Below are 12377 nucleotides of genomic sequence, written 5' to 3'. Positions count from 1 at the left end.
CAATGAAATGATCAAATATACAGACAACAAATTCCAATTGGCTATACTAAAACTCTTTAACATCATACTTAGCTCTGGCATCTTCCCCAATATTTGGAACCAAGGACTGATCACCCCAATCCACAAAAGTGGAGACAAATTTGACCCCAATAACTACCGTGGAATATGTGTCAACAGTAACCTTGGGAAAATCCTCTGCATTATTATTAACAGCAGACTCGTACATTTCCTCAATGAAAACAATGTACTGAGCAAATGTCAAATTGGCTTTTACCAAATTACCGTACAACAGACCATGTATTCACCCTGCACACCCTAATTGACAACCAAACAAACCAAAACAAAGGCAAAGTCTTCTCATGCTTTGTTGATTTCAAAAAGCCTTCGACTCAATCTGGCATGAGGGTCTGCTATACAAACTGATGGAAAGTGGTGTTGGGGGTAAAACATACGACATTATAAAATCCATGTACACAAACAACAAGTGTGCGGTTAAAATTGGCAAAAACACACACATTTCTTCACACAGGGTCGTGGGGTTAGACAGGGATGCAGCTTAAGCCCCACCCTCTTCAACATATATCAACGAATTGGCGCGGGCACTAGAAAAGTCTGCAGCACCCGGCCTCCCCTGCTAGAATCAAGTCAAATGTCTGCTGTTTGCTGATGATCTGGTGCTTCTGTCACCAACCAAGGAGGGCCTACAGCAGCACCTAGATCTTATGCACAGATTCTGTCAGACCTGGGCCCTGACAGTAAATCTCAGTAAGACCAAAATAATGGTGTTCCAAAAAGGTCCAGTCACCAGGACCACAAATACAAATTCCATCTAGACACTGTTGCCCTAGAGCACACAAAAAACTATACATACCTTGGCCTAAACATCAGTGCCACAGGTAACTTCCACAAAGCTGTGAACGATCTGAGAGACAAGGCAAGAAGGGCATTCTATGCCATCAAAAGAAACATAAATTTCAACATACCAATTAGGATTTGGCTAAAAATACTTGAATCAGTCATAGAGCCCATTGCCCTTTATGGTTGTGAGGTCTGGGGTCCGCTCACCAACCAAGACTTCACAAAATGGGACAAACACCAAATTGAGACTCTGCACGCAGAATTCTGCAAAAATATCCTCCGTGTACAACGTAAAACACCAAATAATGCATGCAGAGCAGAATTAGGCCGATACCCACTAATTATCAAAATCCAGAAAAGAGCCATTAAATTCTACAACCACCTAAAAGGAAGCGATTCACAAACCTTCCATAACAAAGCCATCACCTACAGAGAGATGAACCTGGAGAAGAGTCCCCTAAGCAAGCTGGTCCTGGGGCTCTGTTCACAAACACAAACATACCCTACAGAGCCCCAGGACAACAGCACAATTAGACCCAACCAAATCATGAGAAAACAAAAAGATAATTACTTAACACATTGGAAAGAATTAACAAAAAAACAGAGCAAACTAGAATGCTATTTGGCCCTAAACAGAGAGTACACAGCGGCAGAATACCTGACCACTGTGACTGACCCAAAATTAAGGAAAGCTTTGACTATGTACAGACTCAGTGAGCATAGCCTTGCTATTGAGAAAGGCCGCCGTAGGCAGACATGGCTCTCAAGAGAAGACAGGCTATGTGCTCACTGCCCACAAAATGAGGTGGAAACTGAGCTGCACTTCCTAACCTCCTGCCCAATGTATGACCATATTAGAGATACATATTTCCCCCAGATCACACAGATCCACAAAGAATTCGAAAACAAATCCAATTTTGAAAAACTCCCATATCTACTGGGTGAAATTCCACAGTGTGCCATCACAGCAGCAAGATTTGTGACCTGTTGCCACGAGAAAAGGGCAACCAGTGAAGAACAAACACCATTGTAAATACAACCCATATTTATGCTTATTTATTTTATCTTGTGTTCTTTAACTATTTGTACATTGTATATATATATATATATATATATATGACATTTGTAATGTCTTTACTGTTTTGAAACTTCTGTATGTGTAATGTTTACTGTTCATTTTTGTTGTTTTTCACCTTATATATTCACTTTGTATGTTGTCTACCTCACTTGCTTTGGCAATGTTAACACATGTTTCCCATGCCAATAAAGCCCTTGAATTGAATTGAAATTGAATTGAATTAAATTGAGAGAGAGAGAGAGAGAGAGAGACAGAGAGAGAGAGAGAGAGAGACAGAGAGAGAGAGAGAGAGAGAGAGACACACAGAGAGAGAGAGAGACACAGAGAGAGAGAGGGAGAGACACACAGAGAGAGAGAGAGAGACAGAGAGAGAGAGAGAGAGAGAGAGACAGAGAGAGAGAGAGAGAGACAGAGAGAGAGAGAGAGAGAGAGAGAGACAGAGAGAGAGAGAGACACACAGAGAGAGAGAGAGACACAGAGAGAGAGAGAGACACAGAGAGAGAGAGAGAGACACAGAGAGAGAGAGAGAGACACACAGAGAGAGAGAGAGAGACACAGAGAGAGAGAGACACAGAGAGAGAGAGAGAGAGAGAGAGAGAGAGACACAGAGAGAGAGAGAGACACAGAGAGAGAGAGAGAGACACAGAGAGAGAGAGAGAGAGAGAGAGAGACAGAGAGAGAGAGACACACACAGAGAGAGAGAGACACAGAGAGAGAGAGAGAGAGACACAGAGAGAGAGACACAGAGAGAGAGAGAGAGAGAGAGAGAGAGAGAGAGAGAGAGAGAGACACAGAGAGAGAGAGAGAGAGAGAGAGAGAGAGAGAGAGAGAGAGACACAGAGAGAGAGAGAGAGAGAGAGAGAGAGAGAGAGAGAGAGAGAGAGAGAGAGAGAGAGAGAGAGAGAGACACAGAGAGAGAGACACAGAGAGAGAGAGACACAGAGAGAGAGAGACACAGAGAGAGAGAGACACAGAGAGAGAGAGAGAGAGACACAGAGAGAGAGAGACACAGAGAGACACACAGAGAGAGAGAGAGAGACAGAGAGAGAGAGAGACACAGAGAGAGAGAGAGAGAGAGAGAGAGAGAAGGACAGAGAGAGAGACAGAGAGAGAAGGACAGAGAGAGAGAGAGAGAGAGAGAGACAGACAGAGACAGGGACTATATAGGGGTTAAAGTGTGTGTAAGGAGAAAAGTCTCCTCTAGCGGAGCTAAGAGAAAACACACGGCTACTGTTCCCTAAAGACAAGGAGGCTTTCAGCTGCACAGGCAAGTATGGTAATGTGTCCTTACATCAACACACACACACACACACAGAGAGGGAAGGGAGGAGAAACAGAGGAGATGGGGGAGAAGAAAGGGAGGAGAGGAGAGAAATAGAGGAGATGGGGAGAAGAGGAGAGAAATAGAGGAGATGGGGGAGAGGGAAGGGAGGAGAGGAGAGAAATAGAGGAGATGGGGAGAGGGAAGGGAGGAGAGAAAGAGGAGATGGGGGAGAAGAAAGGGAGGAGAGGAGAGAAATAGAGGAGATGGGGGAGAGGGAAGGGAGGAGAGGAGAGAAATAGAGGAGATGTGGGAGAGGGAAGGGAGGAGAGGAGAGAAAGAGAGGAGATGGGGGAGAGGGAAGGGAGGAGAGGAGAGAAATAGAGGAGATGGGGGAGAGGCCATATGGACACAGGGGAGAGAACTAACCCTCCCAGACTCCACATGAACACACCATGAAGCAGGCTTTGCAGAGGACAGGAGCGAGGAGAGGGAGAAGAGAGGCGAGGGGAAGGGAGAGGAGTCATACCTCCATGATGGGGTTGGATGCGAGGACCTTCTCCTCTACGTTGGCCTCTGTAGCTGCTCCACTGACCGTAGCAAAGTAGCGCATGGCGTATTTAGCTGAGACAGTCTTCCCTGCTCCCGACTCACCGCTTACGATTATAGACTGGTTCCTCTCATCTCTAATACAGGAGAGAAGGAAAGACTGACGGCGAGGGAAGCAAGAGTCTGCCATGTGGCAGCTTATTTGGCTCAGTCATGCCAGTACAACAATACACACATAACAAAAATCATAGAAGATAAAAACAGAAAGTCATTACTTCGTTCCATTATGGTTCTCAAAACGGTGTGAGGTCACTGTGGCAGACAACATGCTGTACAGTATAGATGCCAACTGGGACCATAGGTCACTATGCTACAAAGTGTGTGTGTGTGTGTGTGTGTGAGTGAGTGAGAGAAGTGAATGTGTGTTCACTAGGTGTGTGTGAAAAAGCGTGTGTATGTATGTGAGAGAGTGCTCTGTGTGCTCATTCCGTCAAACGAAAAGATCAATGCCGATATTTTCATATCTGATCAATAGTCTTCTGATTAATTAATTATTTACTTTACCTCACGTTAGTCTCATTCCAAATGTCGTAAATTGTTGGTTATCTGCACGAACCCAGTCTTCACTATGAGTCATCCATACATCAATTGTCTTAAATCATTTATTTATTAACTAACTAAACAATCACAGAAGTGCACACACAAACAAACAAAGTAAATATGGTTACAAGAAATGATAGGGGAATATGCCCTAGTGGGCTAAACCGGCATGGCGGCTTGTTAGACAAAAAGGGAAGTGGGGGTCGACTGAGAAGTCACTACAGAGTTAATAATTATAACAATTGAAATGCTAATCCTTTACACATGAACGGTCACTCATTCGGGAACAATTGCAATCAATATATATATTTACGCTCAGTGTGTCGTCTTGATCGCTGTTGAAAAGTTAGTTTCTTTTGTGGAATTGTCCGTCTCTCTCTCTCTGTCTGTCGTGGTTAGAGGGGATAGTTCAGAGCGACATTCATTCATGTTGTTGTAGAATGAGTGTTTTGGCAGTTGTCGTTCTTCGCGTTCAATGATACCGAATTCCTAGCCGCAGACTAGTAATTAATATCAAAGACTTGTTCTTATTCTGTCGGTATCGATAGTCTAAGAGTTTAACCACGTGGTATGGTTAAAAGATTCAGCAATGGTCTGCAACCTTTGTCCCATCGTAATGGAGAAAAACATGGTCTACTGAGAATTTCTCAAAGTTGGGTTTTTATTTGGAATTGCAGAAAAGGGGCTGTCTGACCCTAACTGGGCTCATGGGCGGTCCAGGATGACTGACCCTAACTGGGCTCATGGGCGGTCCAGGATGCCTGACCCTAACTGGGCTCATGGGCGGTCCAGGATGCCTGACCCTAACTGGGCTCATGGGCGGTCCTGTGATTTAGTTCAACTCAAAAGGGAATTGGAGTTTCCTTCATTAAACAGTCCAAAATCACATTACACAATTTTACAAACAGTATCATCCTCATTCATTCATCTTATACAACAATTAGATGTAAACCTCATATCTGAGGCTATTATATAAACAGTGTTATGGTAATGGGGCCCCACCGTCTCCCATGAGCCTCACCAAAATGTAACAAACGGACCAGTTCGTAGCTGGATTCTTCACCGATATTTTTTACCTTCTTCGGAACATAAATGTTGTTCGGACCTCAAGTTCTGTGAGGTGGAAGAAATTCCTTTGTTCTCTTTGAAAATTCACTCTGTCGTTATACTGTGTGGCCATGAGGAGATCCTCTCCTCAGGAATTTACGACATCTCTCTGACCACAGCAGTCTGGTTGTAGGAGCCGAGAGCGGGGGATGGTGTTCGCTGTACCCAAAGAGGGCAATGTCATAACACACCTCATACAAGTACTTGGGAGTATGACTAAGACGGTACACTGTCCTTCTCTCAGCACATATCAAAGCTGCAGGTTAAGGTTAAATCTAGACTTGGTTTCCTCTATCGTAATCATTCCTCTTTTACCCCAGCTGCCAAACCAACCCTGATTCAGATGACCATCCTACCCATGCTAGATTACGGAGACATCATTTAAAGATCGGCAGGTAAGGGTGCTCTCGAGCGGCTAGATGCTCTTTACCATTCAGCCATCAGATTTGCCACCAAGGCTCCTTATAGGACACATCACTGCACTCTATACTCCTCTGTAAACTGGTCATCTGTAAACTAAGTAAAATGGTGCAGGAATAAATGGCAGCAGTTTTACGGGCGCCCAACCAATTGTGCTATTATGTGTTTTTTTGCGTTATTTGTAACTTATTTTGTACATAATGTTTCTGCAACCGTAACCTACGGCAAAAAAAGAGCTTCTGGATATCAGGACATCGATCACTCACCTCGGATTAGACAAAGATTTTTTCCTTGAACAAGCAGGAAGCACACGACATTCTCCAAACACCCGACAGGGCCAACATCTCAGTTATTTGCAAGAGGAGGAGACGCAGGTATAGAAGACACAGAGCGGGAAGCATCGTGAGGACCCGCAGGAGGTGAGTGGGAAAGCGTCAATATTACTCGCCAACGTGCAATCATTGGACAATAAATTAGACGAGGTACAATCACGAATATCCTACCAACGGGACATCAAAAACTGCAATATCCTATGTTTCACGGAATCATGGCTGAATGACGACATGGATATTCAGCTAGCGGGATATACGCTGCACCAGCAAGATAGAACAGCACACTCCGGTAAGACAGGGGGGTGTAGTGGAGCAGGTTGAGAGCTTCAAGTTCCTTGGTGTCCACATCACCAACAAACTAGAATGGTCCAAACACACCAAGACGGTCGTGAAGAGGGCACGACAATGCCTATTCCCCCTCAGGAAACTAAAAAGATTTGGCATGGGTCCTGAGATCCTCAAAAGGTTCTACAGCTGCAACATCGAGAGCATTGTGACTGGTTGCATCAATGCCTGGTACGGCAATTGTTCGGCCTCCGATCGCAAGGCACTACAGAGGGTAGTGCGTACGGTCCAGTACATCACTGGGACTAAGCTGCCTGCCAACCAGGACCTCTACACCAGGCGGTGTCAGAGGAAGGCCCTAAAAATGGTCAAAGTCCCCAGCCAACCCAGTCATAGACTGTTCTCTCTACTACCGCATGGCAAGCGGTACCGGAGTGCCAAGTCTAGGACAAAAAGGCTTCTCAACAGTTTTTACCCCCAAGCCATAAGACTCCTGCACAGGTTACCAAATGGTTACCCGGACTATTTACATTGTGTGCCTCCCCCAACCCCTCTTTTACACTGCTGCTACTCTGTTAATCTTATATGCATAGTCACTTTAACTATACATTAACTATACATTCATGTACATACTACCTCAAACCTGACTAACCGGTGTCTGTATGTAGCCTCGCTACTTTTATAGCCTCGCTAATGTATATAGCCTGTCTTTTTACTGTTGTTATATTTCTTTACTTACCTATTGTTCACCTAATACCTTTTTGCACTATTGGTTAGAGCCTGTCAGTAAGCATTTCCCTTTAAGGTCTACCTACACCTGTTGTATTCGGCGCACGTGACAAATAAACTTTGATTTGATCTCTGTATACCCGTCGCAAGACCCACTGGTTGATGCTGATTTATAAAACCCTCTTAGACCTCACTCCCCCCTATCTGAGATATCTACTGAAGCCTCATCCTCCACATACAACACCCGTTCTGCCAGTCACATCCTGTTAAAGGTCCCCAAAGCACACACATCCTTGGGTCGCTCCTCTTTTCAGTTCGCTGCAGCTAGCGACTGGAACGAGCTGCAACAAACACTCAAACTGGACAGTTTTATCTCAATCTATTCATTCAAAGACTCCATCATGGACACTCTTACTGACAGTTGTGTCTGCTTTGTGTGATGTATTGTTGTCTCTAACTTCTTGCCCTTTGTGCTGTTGTCTGTGCCCAATAATGTTTGTACCATGTTTTGTGCTACTACCATGTTGTGTTCCTTACGTGCTGTTTTGTCATGTGTTGCTGCCTTGCTATTGTTGGGTTCTGATTTCTTGACTTATGAAATGTACTTATTGATGAACTGAGGGACAGAGGGGAATGTATGATGTATATGGTGGATGCAATTAAGCTTGGAATGTACTGAGGGCAGGGAAGACTATCGCACGTGGCAGCACTGATAAGGTTGGAGAGCTGTGGATTAGTGAGGAAGGGGTCGAGGTCAGGTCACGTTAAGGGAGAAGGAACAGTTTATTGCCCATGTCACTTAATTTTCTGCCTAGCAACAGAGACGTAATGGTTAGAGAGGAGGAGATTCCACCCCAAATTGTAATATATATCACCAGTGGTGGAACCGTGTCTTTGTCTGATGCAGCTGTATTGACCCAATGGGAAAATAAACTGAAGCTTTCAGTGTCCGTCGCGTTCTTACTCTGATAATTAGAACCCAACACTATGTTGTCGTCTTAGGTCCCTCTTTATGTTGTGTTGTCTCGTCATGATGTTGGTTTTGTCCTATATTTCTATATATATATATATTATTTTTAATCCCAGACCTCGTCCCCGCAGGAGGCCTTTTGCCTTTTGGTAAGCCGTCATTGTAAATAAGAATTTGTTGTTAACTGACTTGCCTAGTTAAATAAATAACAAGACAGTAAATACACACACTGTACTATGCTTCCATTGGAAGGTCTCAAACTGTCCGTCTGACATCGTTTGAAACATGGGAAATCTGTGTATACTACCTTTGAGCAGGTAACACTCGCACGCACACCACACACACCCACCTGGCCATCTGTTTGTAAGCTTCCTCAGCCACAGCGAAGATGTGAGGGTCCATGTCTCCCATGTTCTGGCCACTGTACGCATTGATGATGTCACTACCGTAGATGGGAAGGTTCTCATAGGGATTAATGGCCACCAGCACAATACCTACAGGAAGAGAGGAGGAGTTGGAGTGTGTGTGTGTGTGTGTGTGTGTGTGTGAGACCCTTGTGTGTCTGTGTGGGCATACCACAGTATGTGTAGATGAGTTTGGAGTCGGTGAAGCGGACTTTAAGGTTGTGCAGGACGGCCGGCTCGTGGAGGTAGCTAAGAGCTGTGAGGTCATTCTCCCCCACCAGGATGTCAGGGTTCCGGAGGTGAGGAAGGTTCTTTGTCTTATCATCCAGCTTGTGCTCAATGTCCTGGACAGCACAGATTAAACAGAGACGTTATCACACACAATATATGTGTGTATCACAGGCGGCTGGTGGCAGCTTAATTGGGGAGTACGGGCTCATAGTAATGGCTGGAACAGAATAAATGGAACGTTATCAAACATTGTTTCATTGTGCTTTATGCCATTCCATTTAGTCATTATTGTAATTCGTCTCCCCCTCACCAGCCTCCTGTGGTGTGTTTGCTGAGTAGGGACCTGGTTTTATGTAACTCAGTGACATAAAAAACAGACAGTTGGTGAACATAAGCCTCACACATGTATCAAAATATGCCACCAAATGGGTCAGGTTTCTGCCCCCATTTCCTTCTGAACAGTTTATTGGACTTGGGAGACATCGAAACATGGACATGTTTTTATGATATGTATGGTGATATATTGCAGTAACTGTGTGTGTGTGTGTGTGTGTGTGTGTGTGTGTGTGTGTGTGTGTGTGTGTGTGTTTACTGTGCATCTCATCACAAATGAGAGGATGTTATGCAACCACCCAACCCTACACCACCCTTCTCCTCCTCCTCCTCCTCTCCTCCAGTACTCACCATTCCATCCTCCAGTGTGAGGTGTAGGGTGGAATCTCCATGTTTGTAGTTCTTAGTGAGCTCTGCTGACTTCCACACCTCATCTGCATCAGGGATCCACACCCGAGCAAACTGAGAGAGGAGAGGAGAAAGAAGGAGAGTGAGAAGGGAGAGAAAGGTTCTACATGACATAAAAACATACTACAGAGTGTGTTCTCCAAGTCAGAAAGCTACATAAGGCCCATATCAGTCCAGTACTGTCCCCAGACTCAATGTCTACTGCAGAGAGAACCTGCTGCTGTATCAGACTGGTACAGTGCTGCCTGAGGCTGTTGTCTCTCCATGGTTGGTTGGATATCATTTCACCATCTAACATGATCAATACTGCTGGACATTCATAAAAACTCAAACCCAGTCCACATGATTCTGTGACCGATCACAACATGACAGGAATGCCTTCAGATCCCAGCCCTGTGGAACGAGCCTGTCAGCTGATCAAAGACATGTGAAAACCCAGAAACAAAAACACTGTAAAACTGACTGGGGTTGATCCCGGGTCTTCAGCCTTCCACTAGACTGCGCTGGTCCACTGAGCTAAAGCCACGGCAGTAGATCAGGAAGCTAAGTCGTCAGGTTGTAGCACGGGCAGCTAACAGAAGTCTTCAGGCCTCAGGCTCACAAGAGTGCAGTTCACAGAACCACATCCGTAACACACACGGAGGAGAGTCGACTGGTAGATCCCAGCTTTAACAGCTGCCATTAGAAAGGTCAATCAGATGGCCAATCAGTAATCTTTACATCTCACTAAGCAGCTCAATGATGATCAGCGCTACATGAAGCTTATCCTGGTTTATCCTGGTTTATCCTGGTTTATCCTGGCCCATTATTACCACCAGCAGACCTGTATACACAGAACTTTCAGAGGCACACACACAGAAGGCCGGTCTGGGTCTCATTCCATAGTGCAACAATGTTTAGTTAAGAACAAATTCTTATTTACAATGGTGGCCTAGTGGGTTAACTGCCTTGTTCAGGGTCAGAATGACAGATTTTTACCTTGTCAGCTCATGGATTCGATCTAGCAACCTTTTGGGGTTACTGGCCCAATGCTCTAACCACTAGGCTACCTGCCGCCCCATGATACTGCTTGTTTGGGAAAATGGGCCTGCTTGACCTGAATACTACTGTATCCTATACACAACTGGTTCCTGTCTTTGATACTCCAACTAACGCTCTTAGAACAGTCTGTAAAATGTGTCAGAATCTCATTGGTAGGAAGGATTTACATGAAGACTGAAACCAAGCGTGTGTGTGTGTGTGTGAGCGCGTGTGTTGGCACTAAGACTGTTGGCACTCGGATCGGATGCGCTCATATCCTCATGACTCACCCTAACCTTCCAGCAACCCTCAGCCAACCTTCCAGGAACATTCTGTGGAAAAGTCTAATGATCTAGCTCATAGCCATATACTCACAGACAGACAGACAGACAGACAATAATCACCATTGTAGTAGGTTGCTACATATTCAGACCTACGTCATCGTCATGTCAACATGGTTATTCACTATGTAGTGGATAAGATATTCTTGTGATGCTCCACAATGAATTGAAATTAATCTTTCACACCAGTGTTTAACACTGAAAGGTCAGAGCAATGTGTGTGTGTGTGTGTGTGTGTGTATACAGAGGTCAGCAGAGAAAAGTGCTGACTCGACAGAACACAGTATCAGTCATCCTATAGCAGGGTTACTGAGGCTATTCTGTCGCTCTCTCATGTTCCTTCCTGGAGGAGAGCGGTTCACAGCCCAGCTCCTAGCAATGGAAAGGAGGAGTGAGGGAGTGAGAGAAAGAGTGAGAGAATGTGTGAGAGAGATGGAGAGAGTGAGAAAGAGACGGGAGGGTGGAGGTAAAAATAGCCTCACACACACACCCCACTGAGTAGCATCACCATACACCGCTGAGCACACTTCCTGATCCTCCTAATCACACACACACTTTCTGCAGCAATGAAGCGTGTAAACCATTTCCTGGTCCACATTGTGAGGGGGGGGTGAGTCGTATTTATAGACAGATCCCCAGGGTTACAGTAGAGGACGAGCTACAGGGATGTGTGTAAGAGGGGGAGAGGAAGAGCTACAGGGATGTGTGTAAGAGGGTGAGAGGCAGAGCTACAGGGATGTGTGTAAGAGGGTGAGAGGAAGAGCTACAGGGATGTGTGTAAGAGGGTGAGCGGAAGAGCTACGGGAGGGGGAGAAGAGAGGACAGGAGGGGGAGGACAGGAGGGGGAAAGAGAGGACAGGAGGGGGAGAAGAGAGGACAGGAGGGGGAGAAGAGAGGACAGGAGGGGGAGAAGAGAGGACAGGAGGGGGAAAGAGAGGACAGGAGGGGGAGAAGAGAGGACAGGAGGGGGAGAAGAGAGGACAGGAGGGGGAGAAGAGAGGACAGGAGGTGGGAGAAGAGAGGACAGGAGGTGGGAAAGAGAGGACAGGAGGTGGGAAAGAGAGGACAGGAGGGGGAGAAGAGATGACAGGAGGGGGAGAAGAGATGACAGGAGGGGGAGAAGAGAGGACAGGAGGGGGGAGAAGAGAGGACAGGAGGGGGAGAAGAGAGGACAGGAGGGGGAGAAGAGAGGACAGGAGGGGGAAAGAGAGGACAGGAGGGGGAGAAGAGAGGACAGGAGGGGAAAGAGAGGACAGGAGGGGGAAAGAGAGGACAGGAGGGGGAAGAGAGTACAGGAGGGGGGAAAGAGAGTACAGGAGGAGGGGAAGAGAGTACAGGAGGGGGAAGAGAGGACAGGTGGGGGGAGGAAGAGAGGACAGGTGGGGGGGAGAAGAGAGGACAGGAGGGGGAGAAAGAGGACAGGAGGGGGAGAAGAGAGGACAGGAGGGAGA

At 46.0% G+C, this 12377-nt stretch overlaps 1 protein-coding gene across 1 annotated transcript in view; it reads right to left on the bottom strand.

Moving 5' to 3' along the window:
- Positions 1–11027, bottom strand: part of LOC115126498 (unconventional myosin-Va-like) — a 65829-nt gene extending 54802 nt beyond the window's left edge. Inside the window, 5 exon segments of the mRNA XM_065015779.1 lie at positions 3727–3883; positions 8539–8683; positions 8766–8937; positions 9509–9668; positions 11023–11027. Of these exon segments, the coding sequence (XP_064871851.1) occupies positions 3727–3883; positions 8539–8683; positions 8766–8937; positions 9509–9668; positions 11023–11027 (639 nt within the window).
- Positions 11028–12377: the final 1350 nt, after the last annotated feature.

This window comes from Oncorhynchus nerka, unplaced genomic scaffold (genome assembly GCF_034236695.1).
Source record: "Oncorhynchus nerka isolate Pitt River unplaced genomic scaffold, Oner_Uvic_2.0 unplaced_scaffold_1278, whole genome shotgun sequence".
Lineage (NCBI taxonomy): Eukaryota > Metazoa > Chordata > Actinopteri > Salmoniformes > Salmonidae > Oncorhynchus > Oncorhynchus nerka.
The sequence above is the reverse complement of the archived record's forward strand: the minus strand, read 5'-3'. Positions and strand labels throughout refer to the sequence as shown.